The sequence below is a fragment of the Orycteropus afer genome, unplaced genomic scaffold (assembly GCF_000298275.1).
Source record: "Orycteropus afer afer isolate SDZICR_OR568_19922 unplaced genomic scaffold, OryAfe1.0 scaffold00271, whole genome shotgun sequence".
Lineage (NCBI taxonomy): Eukaryota > Metazoa > Chordata > Mammalia > Tubulidentata > Orycteropodidae > Orycteropus > Orycteropus afer.
In genome coordinates this window covers 986,205-1,003,996 of record NW_006921858.1, presented here as the reverse complement: position 1 = coordinate 1,003,996, position 17,792 = coordinate 986,205, and the positions used below count along the sequence as shown (strand labels likewise).

Sequence of the window (17,792 nt, the reverse complement as noted above, 5' to 3'; positions counted from 1 at the left end):
TATTTCTGACAATTTAGTATTCATCTTCTGGATTTCTATCTGTAGATTTAGAATCATTTCTAATTTTTCATTTATTTTATCATTTTGTTCTTGTATTTTCTTCCAAAATTCCTCCAGGGTTTTTTCTGAGTTTTCTTTAGTCTGTGTCTCAATCTTTTGAAGACACCTAAATATTATTCTTTTGAATTCCTTATCAGAGAGCTCCAATGCTGCTTCTTCCTAAGGGATGTGTTCTGGATCTGTATCCTGCTCCCTTGTTTCTACCACTTTATCCTGCTTCTTTGTGTGGACTGTGATGATCTGTGGTCTCCGTGGCATCATGGTGTTGTTGTATTTAGATCTCTGTTAACTGTTTGTGAAGAGCAGCCAAGGGTGATTCAGGGTCTTCTTGGTTGTTTTTTATTGTTGGCCTGTTGGTGGATAAGGAGGTAGTGGCTCTCACTCAGTACATGAAGTTGCAGGAGGTGTGAGTGTAGTTGTGTCTTTTGGGGACTGTTGCTGTCTCCCACTCAGTTAGACAAAAATTTCAGTTGAATAACCATCACAACACTAAAAGCAATGGACAAAAAATACACCATGTAATCACACAGGAACAGTAACCAAAAAAAGAAAAAAGGGAAAAAGAAAAAAAAAAAACAGGAAAACCTGCAATATCTGGGGATAGGGCACTAAGAGAAAAAAGGTAGAGAGGGAGAATAATGAAGGAAAAAAATGGGAAAAATGCAAAAAGTAAAACAAGGAACAGGGTTAACCATGAGACAAAAGGGGGGAAAAAAAACCTTAAATTAAAAAAAAAAAAAATTTCAACCAGGAACAGGGAAAATAAAAAATGCTGAAAAATAGAGCCTGGGAGGGGAAGATTAAGAATAAAAATAAAAAAGACAAAAGTATTAATAATAATAGATGTTTTAACACAGACAAATACAAGCAAACTAATCACCAGAAAAAGAAAGTGAAAAAGAAAAAAATTAAAAAAAGAGAAAAAAAATGATGGAGGACAGGGCAGGGCACCCAGACTCTGCCTGAGCACACAGACTGTGATGACGTTTTTCTGGGCCCAGAAGGTAGGTGGGAGTGGGGGATGGCCACACCTCCGTTCACCAAGAGGGTGTGGGGTATAAGAGTAACAAGAGGAATGCCATACCTTTTCAGTCTTTCAGGTCGTGAGTGTCCTTGGGGTTGCTGGAAAGCAGAACGTGTTCTTAAGCCCCAGGAATCTGTGAGAGTGCTGTCTCTTTAAATATCCAAAATTGTCAAGCCGCTTTTAAACTTTCAAAATGGTGGCATTCTTCGGACCGGCAAAAGTCCACAGTTCAGCCTACCTTTCTCTTCACCTTCTCTGTTTATTCCCCAGCCACCAGAGCAGTCCTCTGTGCAGTCCCTAGCTAGCAGGGCTGATTTTTAGGTTAATTCTTAGGTCCTACCACCACTCGGGAATCTCCAAGCTGTGTGCCGTGCAGTCAGGATCACTTAGGATCGCTTCCAGACCGCAGCTTCATCTGTCTCCTTTTTTGGTATTTTCACGCAAATTCTTCTGCTAGAGTTGGGGTTTAGTCCACTTCTATATCCTCCCCTTCAAGGATCAAGGGTCCAGGATTATCTTCTGTGTCTGTGTTAATTGGTTTCCCTTTTCTTTGTTGAAGAGGGTCTGTGCAGTCTTTCTGCTTATTCCGCCATCTTACCAGAACTCTAACCTGAATTCTTATAACAAGATGAAATGATCATGCTTAATCTACCCTAGTCCTATTTTTAATACTTCAATGAGAAAACATACTGGAAAGTGGACAAAAACCTAAAATTAGAAATGCTGTTGAGGATGTCTGTGGAACCCGTCTTTCATCTCCTTTCATCTTAAAACTGAGCTGCAGAGCATTGATGTCTGAGCACACAGAAGACAGACTCAATCCTTCTCAGATCCAATTGTTTTAAAACCTCAGAAGGAATCAACCCTAATGGCAGTACTCATTGTTTCCATCACACTGAAGTCTGCTGTGATGCTTTCAGAACTTTGTTATGCAGACCAGTTCCATTTTTGCTAATTAGAAACTCAGATCAGCCCAAGAATTAATCCTGTGGATGAGACAAGTCTCAACTGTTAGACATACATTCATACATGACATGGAATGCAGAGGTCTCTTTGTATAGGAACATTTTCTATTTTTAAACATCATTTCTGTTTCTAATTAGAAATGGGATCATTCTGTTGGCAGGGTAGTCTAGTTGGAAGAGCATGGAGGTCAGATGTCTGTGCAATTAATTTTAAATGTTTAGCATATCTCTGACAGATTTTAATTAGGTATGGTCCCCTGTAACTGGGAAAGGAGCTCTGGTGGCATAGTGCCTAAGGCATGTGACTGCTAACCAGAAGGCTGATGGTTTAAACCTACCTGCTACTCCTCAGAAGGAAGATTGGGCAATCTCCTTCCATAGCGATACCACCTAGGAAACCCAAGGAGGGGTTGCTATGAGTTGGATCCTACTTGAAGACAGTGAGGTTTTTTTTTTTTTTTTTGGTAGCGGGGGAAAAACAGTATTTAAAAAAAAGAGTGACGTTTTTGTTTTAAGAGTCTTCATCTTATGCGAATAAGAACATAGAAATTGGGTACAACTCCTACTTTAGTCACTGAAAACTATTGGGAGTTAATAGAAGCTGCTTAAGTTCTCTGAACATTAGTTCACAGCTGTGGGATGGGGATATCAATCACCAGCACAAGTTGCCATAGAGTTGATTCCTACTCGTGGCAAACTCACATGTGTCAGGGTAGACCTGTGTTCCATAGGGATTCCAGTGGCTAATTTTATGGAAGTAGATCACCAGGCCTTTCTTCTGAGATGCCTCTGACTTAATTATCAGATACCAGGATGCACTCAGTATTTTCTATAAACATATTTCAATGGTTTTTGACTTGTGAGCCAGTTCCTGTCTTCTTCTGGGCCAGCTTTTCTTAGGTTAGCGTTGAATATTCTGCCACTTGAGCCTGGTACAGGTGGAACTTCTGCACTGAGGGTTAGTGACACCTCATGAATCTGCCCACCTCACACTTTGACAGTTGCTCGACTTAGCCATAAACCATAACTCAGTGCTATGGTAAAGCATTTGCTTCTTTTTTGGTGAGTAGAAGTGATAGTGTTAAACTTATGAAAATATCTCTTGCCCTTCTCCTTGGCTTTGACAGAATCTTGGCTCTTTGGACAAAACTTCAAGGTCTTGCAAAAGTTTCTTTCCAAAATCAGTGCTGGAATTAACTTCTGCTGTCACTGAGACTTCCCTTGAAGTCACAGCTGCATAGATCATGCCCCTTTCTTACCAAAAACATGCATTTCCTGCTGGATTATTCTCTTTTTCTAATATGAAATCATGGCCTTTTTAGAATTCTGTAATAATCACAGCTATTGTACATTCTTGAGATTTAAAATACCCATACTAAGCTGAGCATTTCTCTTGTTGAAAGAAAAGATGACAGAATCACAGATCATGAAGAAGACATAACTTCTGGTGTCAGGATGATATCAGTTCTTAACTTAAACTGAGTTCCAAGCCATAAGTGAGAAAGTTTGTCTTGTGTTGAAAAGGCAGTCCTCTGTGCATGAGGAGGAAGACTCTCCCAAGCCACAACCATAGGCCAGGAGCTTCCAGTTATTGTTTATCATTGCATATTTATGTGGTTTCTTCCATAGACCTTTACCCATTTATCCTTGTATCCAGAGGCTCCATATTAGGAGAAAAGTCTAGAACTATAAAACAGAATATAGGTAACTACTTTCAAAGAGTCAAAGGATCTATATTGTCTTTCTTTAAATGAGATTATAATGTGAAAATGTGTATGTGTATACATATTAGTTAATAATAAATATTCGATAATGACTTGAGGATGGTTATATGGGTGGATGTTATTGAGTGGTCTCTAGTGCTGTCTAGAAGGAGCTCTGATGGTGTGGTTGTTAAGGCATTGGCTGCTGTTCTTGTTACTTAGTGCCACTCTGACAGAAATATATACCACAAATGGGGTGGCCTTAACAAACAGGAGTTTATTCTTACAATTTGGAGGCTTTAAGTCCAAGTTCAAAGTGCCAAGCTCTAGGAGCTGGATGAAAGCCCCTCAACCTTGGGGTCCAGCTCTGCCTCCTGCTCCCAGCCCACTGGAGCTAGAGGCATTTCTTCACTCAGACAGCTGCTGGCTGCTGAGGCTGAGAAGTGCCAAGGTTGACAAGTAAAAAAGCACAGTCCCAATGTTACCAAACCACATGGCAGCCCATTAACTTAAGTCCATTGTAAGTCCCAAGATCGGCAGAGCATAGCAGGCTGCTGAGCAATGACATGGCTACATGCAGGGTCCAAGCGTGCCATAGGCAAGAGACCATTCCCAAGGCTTCTCCTTATATACAGGAACCAGACCACATCCCAAAGGCAGCTACTCAGCTGCTTGTGGTAGATCCCACCATGGAGTTAATTGCCAGTCTCATCATGGGGAATAACTACCACCAGCTGCCCAACCACTCAACCAGGCCCAGCAAAGTTGACACACAAACTGAACAAAGATGGAGCAGTCTGCTTTAGTGAAGATTTACAGCCTTGGAAACCCAGTGGTGTCACTGGAGTCCAAATCAACTTGATGGCAGTGAACTTGGGTTATTTATTTATTTATATATCTATTTATTTATTTATTTATTTAGGTTAGTGTTGTCTAATAGAACTTCCTGCCATGATGGAAACATTCTATATCAGCTCTATCCAACATGGTAGCTACTAACTACATTGGACTATTGAGTACTTGAAACACAACTAGTGTGATTGAGTAACTGGGCTTAAATTTTATTTAATTTAAATTTAAATGGCTACATGTGGCTACTGACTATTTATTGAGACACTTGTTTGTTTATGTATTTATTATTTATCTGTAGGTTCTGGAGCTGGGTTGCTGTAATCTTTATGGAAGCCACTCACCAAGCCTTGGTCTCTTTTTTTTTTTTTTAAGTTTTGTGATTTGGATGAAAGTCTACAGAGCAAATCCACCTTCCATACAGTAGTTTGTACACATTTTGTTTCATGGCATTGACTGTAATCCCCCACAATGAAAAAGCTCTCTTCCCACTTCTTCTCCATGGTTACCACTTCCCTGTGTCCTTCCCTCCCATGCACTCCCACCCCCTGAACTATCTCCCAGTGCAAACACTACCTTTCTTTTCTCCCATGATTGATTGCTCCAAGGAGTGTATCTACCTGCTGTAAATGTTCACCCCATATGCCTGTCTGTTGTTAGTCTGGAAGCCACAGGAATGAGTTCAGTTCCAGACCAGCAAACCTTTCTTTTTTTTTTTGTGATTTTGAGTATTGTTCCACATTGTTCTCCCACTCTATCCAGGATCTCCTGTACCAATCCCCTTCCAAGTCATTGACATTGGTAGCCTGGCATCATCTAGTTTCTCTGGTCTCATGGTCATATCGGCCAAGGATCGCATGATCTGCCAGTCCCTTGGACTAAATGTTTCCATGCATCTTTGATTTTCTTCATTCTTCTTTGCTCTGGATGAGGAGAGACCCATCGTTGCATCTAGATGCAGGCCTGGGTCTTCTGCATTGCCACTGAGTAGGTTCGAACAGTTAACTTTGGGTGACTAGCCAAGTGCAGACTGTCTATGCCACCCAGAGACCTCTAGGCACTACTCTATTGGCAGATAGCTTGAAATTTATACTAGGGCTCTTGGATTGCCTACTGAAATTTAAGAAGCTCCTATCCAAAAAAATTCCCTTCTCAAATTATGTTAATTCATTAAAATTTGCCAGATCAAACTTCAGGGTAACCTTAATTATCAGAGTTATTTGAGAATGGGGTTATACTAATTGATTTAATTTTCTTGCTAATTAAGAATTAGATAGTCATTTTTTTTTTTTTTTTTTCAAACTTTGTTCAAACTTTGTAGTGTATTAATCTTTCTAGAGTCTAATAGCCCACTAGCCACTATTGTGGAGTTTTGGTGGTGCTGTGGTTAGGACATGGGGCTACTAACCAAATGGTTGGTGGTTCAAAACCACCAGCAGCTGTGTGGGAGAAAGATGAAGCAGTCTGTTTCCATAAAGATTTATAGCCTTGGAAACCCTATGGGGGTCACTATAAGTCAGAATTGACTCAATGGCAGTGGGTTTGGTTTGAATTTTAACCACTTCTGGGAGTCTCTGAGTGGTACAAACTGTTAACACACTCATCAGCTAACTAGAAGCTTAGAGAAACAAATGTACCCAGAGGCACCTCAAAGAATGACCTGGTAATCTACTTCTGAAAAATCAGCCATTGAAAACCTTGTGGAACACAGTTCTACTGTGACAAACATGAGGTCACCAGGAGTCACAATGGACCTGATGATTTAGCCCCTGTGGAGCCTTAATATGGAAGCCCTAGTGACACAGTGGTTAAGCACTCAGCTTGCTAAGCAAAAAAAGGTTTGTGATTCTACCCACCAACTGCTCCACAGGAGACAGATGTGGAAATTTGTTTCTATAAAGATGACAGCCTTGGAATCCCTATGAGGCAGTTCTGTTCTGTCCTATAGTGTCATTGTGAGTCAGAATTGACTCTATGGCAACAGAAGCTTTAATATGTGCACTGTAATAAATAGACAAAAATAGACCATAATTTTGAGCTCCCATTCTCACTGTCAAGATTAAAAAAAAAAAAAAAAAAGATATAGGAAATGAATACAATGCTGATAAATCTACAGTGATCCATTGACCTATCCTAGAACAGAGACACCAAACAACACTCTGTGACATCCTGGGACCCTGTGATATGACTATAGGAGCAAGGGCCTGAGAGGACTCTCTATTCCTAGTGCAATTCTGTTCTGAACTCTAAAACATATTGGATTCAAATACATATTTTGTTTCAAAAAAGGATTCTATATTTTAAAACAGTTCAAAATCCCACAGTTCTATAGTACATGAGTGTGCATCTTCTTTCACTCATTTAGTACGTAAGGTACCTTATGTACCTGCCCTGCGCCAGGTGCCATGCTGGACCCTCCACATTCTATAGTGAACAGTACAGTCATGGTGTTCTCACTCCTCTGTATCGTACTTTCTATTAAGGAATCCAGACACTGAGCAGATAATTGCTCAGTCACTACAGAGAAATCAGAGTGCCACTAGAGCCAACAGCATCTAACAGATAGACTCTTGAGAAAAGCTTTCCTGGAAGACATGATGTTTAAGCAGAGCCCTCAAGAACCATTGGCAGTTGGGAGTTAGGGCACTTTAGGCAGAGGGAACAAACAGACTCTGAGACTAGGAAGAGTATAGAACATTCAAGAAACTATAACAAGTCCTTGATATTTTTTCTTGCTTCTTATTATATATATATTTCTTCTAAAATCTTACTGCTGGAAAGCAGTTTCTAATGTTCTTTTATTTGGATTTGAGTTCATCACAAAATTTATAGTGCATGCATTAAGAACACTGTATCAGTTCACAGACTTAGCAGGAAATTGTGGGTACATGTAAAAGTTAAAACCAAAAAGAGCTTAATGCAGGGAATATTACCAGAGGTGTGAGTGGAATTAAGGGGGTGACAGACAGTTAATGTGTTAGTGGCTAACCAAAGGTTGGAGGTTCCAAGTCCATCAGAGGCTCTTCAGAGGAAAGACCTAGCAATCTACTTCTAAAGGTAACAGCCATTGAAAACTCTATGGAGCACAGTTCTATTCTAACATTTGTGGGGTCATCATGAGTTGGAATCAATTCTACAGCAACTGGTAGAACCAAACCAAACCACACTCACTGCCATTGAGTCAATTATAACTCATAGTGATGCCTACAGGGTTTCCAAAGCTGTATATCTTTACAGACTGCCTCTTCTTTCTTTCATGGGGCAGCTGGTGGATTTGAACCATTGGCCTTTTGGTTAGCAGCTAAATTCCTTAACCACTGCACCACCAGTTAAGAATTCCTTAACTGGTAGAGCAGTAGAGTAGATGAGAACCAATGAGAAATATGTAGCCACCACCATTCAGCATCTGTGGGAAGTCATTACTACCACTTTGATAAAAAGGAAGGGACCAATGATACCAGAGCCCAGTACAAGCTGCAGCTTTTGTAGAGGGGCCACCCAACAGTGGCTGTGGCTTGGAAAAAAAGTAGTCACTGCTGAAACACAGAGAGGAAGCAGAGAAACAAATAAAACCTGCTCTCTTGCCTCCTGCACACTGATCGTTGCCTGAACCCCAACTGCCCAGAATCAACCCACAGTCAGAGACTGTGCAGCCCTGGTGTTGGTTGCAGTCAGCAGGGCAAAGAGGGTACAAAATGGCTGTGGAGGTTGGGGGTGGCAAAGAGAAAAGGCAGCAGAAATACCTTCCTGGTACTTTTATTAAAATTATGATTAAGGCCCTAATACTAATGAGAAAGAAAGAAAGAAATAACATGTCTATTTTGAATGGAATTATCTTCCACATCAAATCATTCCCTCTTTAGAAAGTAGGCACTAAGGACAGGTAAGAAATTCTTCTCGGTTCACTAAGGAATCATTCGAGATTCTGTAACATCTCTATTTTGTAATTATCTGAGTTCTCCTAGCTTATCTTCTACAGTCAGGCTGTCAGGGAACAGATACTCTTGACCAGAAATGATTCTGAGGCAAAGAGATAATTTCTTCTGCCCCCAGTGGCTCTCTGGGGTCAGGCAAATTTTGATATGAATAATGAGGATAGAGTCTATGATGTTTTAAATCATCAGGTCCCCACATGGGGATGTCAAGCCAGATCTATAAATTTATGAAGAAGAGATAAGTAAAGTTGTTTTCTTCAGGGTGTAATAAAAAGTCCTTCCTGCCATCCAAAAAATGAGCAGTTCTTATACATGTAGGTTATACACCTATACATATAATCCAATAATCAAATTGTGAGCTCCAAGGCCCTTGTCTAACTAGAGATGTTACTGTAATGTAATCCCTGGGTGATGCAAACGTTAATGCACTCTGCTGCTCACCAAAAGATTGATGGTTCAAGTCCACCCAGAGGTACCTTGGAAGAACGACCTCACAGTCTCCTTCAGAAAAATCAGCCATCAAAATATCTACAGAGCACAGTTCTATTCTGACACACATGGATTATCCATGAGTCAGAGTGGACTCCATAACAACTGGTTCTGGTAATGACTAGAGAAAGGAACTGAGCCCCCTTACAGGCCATGAGCAGGCAGAGGTGGGGCCTAATGAATACAGTAGACTCCATATGTGATACATCAGTGGTCAATGAGTAATTCTCCAAGTCAGGATAAGTAAAAGCAGGGCCACTTGCCACTGAACCAAAGACCTTGAGACCTGTTTCTGACAAGTGGGCTTGAATCCCTGTGGTTAAGCTTTCTGTGAACTGACTGCTTTGCAGGGATGGTGAGAAAAACGTCTGGCCCCAGTATTATTGTGCACATCTTGGAGATGGCCCTAGAGAACTCCAGGCCTGCCTAGGTCCTCCCCCAGGTGCTGATCCACATAAGACCTGGCTTCCTACATCAAGCAATTTATTGTCAGGCATATTCTGCATATTCTGCTGCCTCTGCAAGATACTTTATTTTTATTATTATTATTTATTGTGATTTGGGTGAAGATTTACAGAGCAAATTCACTTTCCATACAGGAGTTCACATATACTTTGTCTCATGTCATTGACCACAGTTTACCACAATGCAACAGTTCCCCTCCCACTTCCTCCCCATAGTTACCTCTTCCCAGTGTCCATCCCTCCATACTCTCCTGCCCCCTGAGCTGTCCCCTGGTGCATAAGCAGCCCTTCTTTCTCCCATGATTGTTCTCTCCAGGGCGTGTGTCTACTTGAGGTAAATGTTTAACTCACATGCCTGTATTTTGTTTGGCTGGAAACCACAGGTATGGGTTCAATTCCAGACCTGAAGGGCAGCTAGGGGCCATAGTCTCAGTGATTCCATCAGGCTCTATTGGACCAGCAAATCTGGTCCCCATCATCTTTTTTTTTTTTTCCCCTCCAAATGATTTTGAGTTTTGTTCCACATTGTTCTCCCTTTCTATCCAGGATCGCCTACATCCCTTCCAAGTGGATGACAGTGGTTGCCAGGCACCATCTAGTTCTTCTGGTCTCATAGTTGTATAGGTTGCAGATTGGATGGTGTATCAGTCGCTAGGATGGATTGTTTCCATTAATTTTGGTTTTCTTCTTTCTTCTTTGCTCTTGATGAGGAGAGACCCATCGTTGCATCTAGATGGCAGCTTGCTAGCTTTTAAGATCCCAGTCGCTACTCATCAAAGTAGGAGGTGGAACAATGTTTTGTATAGTATGTTATCTGCAAGATACTTTAATTCTTTTAGCATTCATTTTCATTTGTCAAAATCCCTACTCATAATGAATCTAAATTTGGCTGATCCAGAAGTCGCTTAACTTCCTATTCAAGTTTCTTTCATCTTCCCTTCGATTCCTTCATTCATTCAACTTTAATCCCTACCCATGAAGCTTCTATACAATACCAAAAAAAAAAAACCTCATTGCCATTGAGTCAATTCAGAGGTGGTAAATTTTTACAGAAGTAGATTGCCCCGTCTTCCTTCCATACAGTGGCTGGTGGGTTTGAACCACCAACCTTCTGGTTAGCAGCCAAATGCCTTAGGCACTACGCCACCAGAGCTCCTTCTCTCCATTATAGTTGTGATGTGTGAAGAAATGCAATAACATATTCTTGTTTAAGGAGAGAGGACCCAGGGTGGAGAGGGATCAGTTTAATAAGAAGACCCAAATAACACTCTGTATTGTATTGTGATAAATAAATATATTTTATTCTGTTGCAAAATCCATAGAAGGTCCATTAGTGGAACTGGCTTTTGAGCTGCATTTGCAGGAGCGAGAAATGTGTATTCTTAATGACACAGAGCACATCCCAAATGGTTGGCAGTGCCAGAATTCAAGACGACGTGAGTGTAAGGGATCAGACCACCCTCATCCCACTGTAATGAAATCTCATGAGGAGGAGAAGGAAGAGGTAGATTAGGGAGAGGAGGAAAAGAACTGAATATGGGCAGCCTGGCATGACTTCCCATTCTGCACATATGATGTACCCTATCTAAGCAGTACCCCAGTGCCCACAGGAGAGTCTATACAATTTAAATAAAAGTGTAGTCTTACTTCAAAGTAATGATTAAACAGTAAAGTTATAATTCAGAGCACAACTAATAAACATAAGTGTAGCTTTCTTTGTCTTGCTTGAATTTTTTATTGTAAAATAGCAATGAGGTTTCATACTTCTTATGGAGATTTCTTAATATGCTTTGGCAGAAATACAATGCATTGTGTAAGAACATATGTATTGTTTTTCTACTTACTCTATTTTATAGGAATTAGATCTTTTCATCAAGAAAAAATCTAAACCAGGAGATATCTCTAGGAATCATGAATAACTATACCTTTAAAGATGTTGCTAGATTTATCATGATCAGCAGTGATATTATTCTATTCTACTACTCTAGAGGGCCTGTTTTTATTCTCTGTATGACTTCATATTATAATACCATTTTTAATATATCTGTCACAATGCTTATTACTAAACCCTTTCTGTTGCTGATGATCATTTCACGGGGAATAAAAGTATCAAGCCATGAAGCCTGCTCCCCAAGTGATGTTAAGAAAATAAAAATTGCAAGAGACTGCCATTCATTCAACCACTGGTTCTATATTAGTAGCTTCCCTTTATCCAAGGATCTCTGCTTTGTGCCTATAAAGTAATGTGATATTTTTTTAATACAATACGCTCAAACTTGTGCATCCACATGGGCTTTGTCCTACAAATGCACCTTGAAAGGCTAAACTCATTCTGAAGGTCCCACTGTTGCAGACCACAGCTTTGGAGCTCCCCTTTTGAAACTTATTTTGGCACCTGGCTGCCTTCCTTTGACTTTCCTTGAGGTGGCAAATCATATTTCTTCTAAGAGTTTCACTTCAAAGAAACCATCCGAGGTCATTCATAACAAATGATGAGAAAAAAAAAAAAAGGTGCTGAATATACTTTTTGATTCAGAATGTAGGTAAGAGTATAAAATAATACAGACTGTCTCGTGCAATCTCAGGCAATAGAGAAAAGGAGATTCCTTTGTAAAGAGAAGTGCAGTCAGGTCTGGGTAATATACCTGTTTGTCAATGCTCATCACCAAGAGCTTACAGAACCTTTTTCTTTTTTTTCTTTTTTTTTTTTTTTTTCGTAGATCACATTTTATATTCTGGTGAAGGCTGTTTACACCCTGGGGTACAGTGTCTCTCTGATTTCCCTTACAACCGGAAGTATCATTCTTTGCCTTTTCAGGTAAGGAGAGGAAATGTGAAATTCTACAAAGAATATGGGATGGGCAGATTTTCAGTGTGATCCATCTTGGAGTATCTGAGGAAGGCAGGAAATCTTAGTGCCTGTCTCCCAGGAGTGAACATTACCTGTGTGCTAACCTAGTAAAATGCTCTTGGGAAAAACTGGTATGAAATATGAAAATTTAAATAATCTGCATCTCATTTATAGAGATAATACAGATGTTGGGTAAGGATTCAGTCCAGCTTTCATTTACTAAATATTTTAACAGTTACACAAATGCTTTGAAAATGCTGAAGCAATATGATAATGCTCTTACGTTGACACACTTTTAAGGTCGGTGGCTGGTGCTCTATTGAGAGGCAGTATTACAAAGTTAAGAGCATGAAGACTAGAGTTAGGCTGTTTAGCTTTAAATACTGTATCAGTTTCTTAGTAGCTGTGTGACCTTAGACAAATTACTTAACCTTTCAGTGCCTCTGTAAAATAAAGATACTAATGAAGCCTACTTCAAAGGGTTATTGTAAGGATTCAGTGTGTTAGTAGATGTAAAACACTTAGATGTATGTACTGTCACTGCCACCAATAGATGCTGTCAAGTCCACTCCAACTCATGGCTCTACCATTCTACTCTGATACACATAGGGTCTCCTTTAGTTAGAATCAATTCAGTAGCACTGGCATGCAATAAGCATTCTTTAAATGCTACCTATTTTTTGCCTGGTAATGAGGTGAGATTTTCTCCTGTCCCACTTGAATCTTTAGTAGCTTTCCTTAGTAACTAATGCCTATATTTTACAGGTGGTTAGTCAGGGTTAGAAGGTAGAGGCTTTGATGCCAGAAGTGTATCTCTAGGAAAAGCTAATAAACACATTTAGGATTAAATTCATACCTTAAAAACCAAAGCCAAACCCACTGCTATGGAGTCAATTCCAACTCATACTGACCCCAATTGGGTTTCCAAGGCTGTAACTCTTTACAGAAGTAGATTACCACATCTTCCTCCCACAGAGCAGCTGGCATGCTTGAACCACCAACCTTCTGGTTAGCAGTCAAATGCCTTATGCAGTGTACCACCAGAGCTCCTTAAAATTCATACATTATTCATCATTAAAACCCAAACACCCACCACCATCAAGTCAATTCTGACTTCATAGTGACTTTTTACCACAGAGTAGAACTGCCCCATTGGGTTTCCAAGGCTGTAAATCTTTACAGAAGCAGATTGCCTCATTTTTCTTCCACAGAGAGGATTTTGGTGATCAGCCCAATGCTTTAACCACAGTGCCCCCAGAGCTCCTGGTGTATCATTAGCACTAAATAAAATAAGTGATATCCAGCTTACTTTAACAGTGCTTTGATCATCACTTGTTTCTCTTTGCTAAAATATACTTCAAACGCTGGCTTGTGTATCAGATAAAATGAGTGATAAAACCAAAACCAAACCAAACTCACTGCCATTGAGTCGGATTCGACTCATAGCCACACCTCCTTGGGTTTCCAAGGCAGTATCCCTACGGAAGTAGATTGTCCAACCTTCCTTCTGAGGAGTGGCTGGTGGGTTTGAACCGCCAGCCTTCTGGTTAGCAGTCAAATGCCTTAGGCACTACACCACCAGAGCTCCTAAAATAAGTGACACAACAAATGAATATTTTTGGAACCTAACATACAACTCATTAGGAGATCCAAATTGGAAGTAAAATACATAAGAACTGATAAAGAATAATGTTAAGAAACCCATACAATGCAATTATCATTTTTCAAGCATCTCAACTTTATCAGGTGGTTGGTAATTCTCTGAGGAAGTACCTTTAGTTCAGACTACTTTGAAAAGTATAAGGATAAGCTATAAAAAAATATTTATTTAAAAAAAAAACTAGTACAGTATTTGCTCTATTTATCTTCTGTATTTTACTATATATTTTTAAATGTTCAAATGTTAAAAGAAAAGCAAAATTTAGGGAGATAAGCTGGCACAGGGTAATATAAATTAGAAACATTTCAGTTTATCTTTAAAGTGCTTCTGTTTTGAATAATCCATGTTCTTGACATCCTTCAGTTTCCCTCAGACTTGTGCACAGTGACATATTTAATGGGCCAAACTAATAACACTGTGCAATTATTGCACATATAGACACTGATCCTTAAAAAATTCTAAAATGGTTTTGTGTAGGTATCAAGCACAATCTTCTGCAAATGGACCTCCTTAGTCACCTGCCTGTGACACTCTTTAACTTTAAAAAAAAAAAAAAAAAGACATTTCTGCACTGAAACTCATTCTGCTACTGGTTAACTATGGAACACTTCCTAGAAAAAGCATCCTAAGCCGGTGTACAGTTTTAGGCACTTCCCTTCCATCTCCATCTCTCAGATGTAATTATCTAATGCCACTTCCTTGGAGTGATGTAAGAGGGAATTGATTCTAGAAATCTATATTATAAAGATTATATGCTTCACTGTTCTGGTGATCATGCCCAAGAAACAGAATTCTATGTAGTCATTGAACATTTATGCTCCATAATGGTCCCATAAGCTAAGAAAGCATTAAGTAAGTGTTCTTTTACACAGAGAAAATGGAGTGTCTTATTTCACTGACCAAGTCCCAAAATGCTAAGAATCTCAGCAAATACAATTTGTTTGCCTAGCTTGCTAATTGGAAGGAGGGATAGCTATGAGCCCCAAATCCCACTCAGTTGAAAGACATGGTGAGGGAGATAGGGAAGGAGAAAAAAGAAAAGAAAATTTGGAGAGCTGAATGTGACCAACATAAGAAGCAGTGGAAAACAAAACAGCATTGGCAGTAGATTTACACTCAAAAAAGAGATCATTAAGGAGACACAGGGTAAGGCAGCCATTTACACTGTAGTGAGGCCAAAGATTTTACAGCAATTTCACAACATAATGCAGGATAGACACAGAAGTTTCAGAATTTCTTCTAAAATAGGAAAAAATTATAAAAGATACTCTTGGATTCTTTCTTTCAATATTTTGTGATGAAATTCATCCATGTTCTTGCATGTAGTTACATTTTTGTTCATGGCTGTTTAGTATTCCATTTGATGGCTATAGTACAATTTATTTATCTGTTAAACTGATCATGGTGTATATGGGTGGTTTTCAGTTTGCAACTATTAGACATATTTCTTCTATGAAAGATTTTATGTGTTGTCTTTTGCATATATGTACACATTTCTTTGTTATTGTTGTTGTTGGGTACTGTTGAGTTGGCTCCAACTCATAGTGACCCTGTATTCAACAGAATGAAACACTGCCCAGTCCTATACCACTCTCACAATTCTTGCTATGCTTGAGCCCATCATTGCAGCCATGGTGTCAGTCCATCTCTTTGAGGTCCCCCTTTTCACTGACTCTCCACTTTACCAAGCATCATGTCCTTCTCCAGGAAATGGTCCATTCTGACAACATGACCAAAGTAGGTGAGACCAAGTCTAGCCATTCTCACTTCTAAGGAACATTCCATCTATACTTCTTTTAAGACAGATTTGTTTGTTTGTTCTTCTGGAAGGAAGTCCATAATATTTTCAGTATTCTTCACCAAGACCACAATTCAAATGCATCAGTTGTTCTTTGATCTTACTCATTCATTATACGGCTTTCATATGCATATGAAGAAATTGAAAATACCTCAGCTTGAGTTAAATACACCTTAGTGTTCAAAGTGACATTTGCTCCATAACACTTTAAGAAGTCTTTTGCAGGCTCGGGATTCCAAGATGGCGGAATAGGCAGAAAGACTACACAGACCCTCTTCAACAAAAAAAAGGAGAACCAATTAACCCAGACACAGAAGATAATCCTGGACCCCTGAGCCTTGAAGGGAAGGATATAGAAGTGGACTAAACCCCAACTAGCAGAAGAATTTGCATGACCAGAAAAGGAAACATATGGAGCTGCAGTCTGGCAGCGATCCTAAACAATCCTGACAGCACAGACAGCTTGGAGATTCCCGAGTGGTGGTAGGACCTAAGAATTAACCTAAAAATCAGCCCTGCTAGCCAGAGACTACACGGAGGACTGCTCTGGTGACTGTGGAATAAAAGGGGAAGCAGTGGTAAAAAGGAAGACGGGCTTGGCTGTGGACTTTTGCCTGTCCGGAGGGTGCCGCCATTTTGAAAGTTTACAAGCAGCTTGACCATTTTGGATGTTTAAAGAGACAGCGTTCTCCAAGATTCCAGGGACTTAAGAACAGGTTCAGCTTGGCAGTAACCCCAAGGACATTCAGGACCTCTATGACTGAAAAGGTGTAGCATTCCTCTTGTAACTCTTATACCTCACACCCACTTGGTGAAAGGAGGTGTGGCCATCCCCTACTCCCACCCACCTTCTGGACCCACAGGAATACCATCCCAGTCTGTGTGCTCAGACGGAGCCTGGGTGCCCTGCACTGTCCTCCACCAATTTTTTTTCTTTTTCTTTTTTTTCTTTTTCTCTTTCTTTTTTCTGGTGTTTACTTTACTTGTATTTGTCTATTTTAAACCTACTATTATTATGAATACTTTTGTCCCTTTCACTATTATTCTTTATTCTTCCCCTCCCAGGTCCTAGTATACAGCTTTTTTTTTCTTTTCCCTGTCCTGGTTAAAAAAAAAAAAAAATTAATTAATAATTTATTTTTGTTCCTTTTATCTCACAGTTAACCCCATTCCTTGTTTTTATTTTTGCATTTTTCCCGTGTTTTCTACATTATTCTCCTTCTCTACTTTTTTTCTCTTAGTGTCCTACCCCAGATATTGCAGGTTTTCTTGTTTTTTATATTTTCTTTTTTCCCTTTTTTCTTTTTTCAGTTTTTGTTCCTGTTTGATTACATGGTGTATTTTTTGTCCATGTACTTTTAGTTTTTTGATGGTTATTCAGTTGTAATTTTTGTCTAACTGAGTGGGAGACAGCAACAGTCCCCATAAGATACAACTACACCCACACCTCCTGCAACTTCACTTACTGAGGGAGAGCCACCACCTCCTCTCCACAAACAGGCCAACGATAAAAAAACACCAAGAAGAGCTGGAATCACCCTTGCTGGCTGTTCACAAAGAATTAAAAGAGATCAAAATACAACACCATGATGTCTCAGAGACAACAGACCATCACAGTCCACACAAAGAAGCAAGATAAAGGGGTAGAAACAAGGGAAAAGGATATAGACCCAGAACACATCCCTGAGGAAGAAGCAGCCTTGGAACTCTCTGAGAAGGAATTCAAAAGAATTATATTTAGGTATCTTCAAAGAATTGAGTGACAGATCCAAAGAAAACACAGAAAAAACCCTAGAAATTTGGAAGAAAATATAAGAACAAAATGACAAAATAAATGAAAAATTAGAAATGATTCTAAATCTACAGACAGAAATCCAGAAGATTAATACTAAATTGTATTTAGAAATTTCTAAATTGAATTTAGAAATAGGTAACACATTGAAAGGGCAAAGAAGTAGAATTGATGCAATGGAAGAAAGAATTAATGAGATTGA

At 39.5% G+C, this 17,792-nt stretch overlaps 1 protein-coding gene across 1 annotated transcript in view; it reads left to right on the top strand.

Annotated features, from left to right (window-relative positions):
* The window catches only part of VIPR2 (vasoactive intestinal peptide receptor 2), a 356,746-nt gene that overhangs the window by 282,023 nt on the left and 56,931 nt on the right, over positions 1–17,792 (top strand). The window contains exon 5 of the mRNA XM_007950386.1: positions 12,210–12,307. Within this exon, the coding sequence (XP_007948577.1) occupies positions 12,210–12,307 (98 nt within the window). The remainder of the gene's footprint in view (positions 1–12,209; positions 12,308–17,792) is intronic.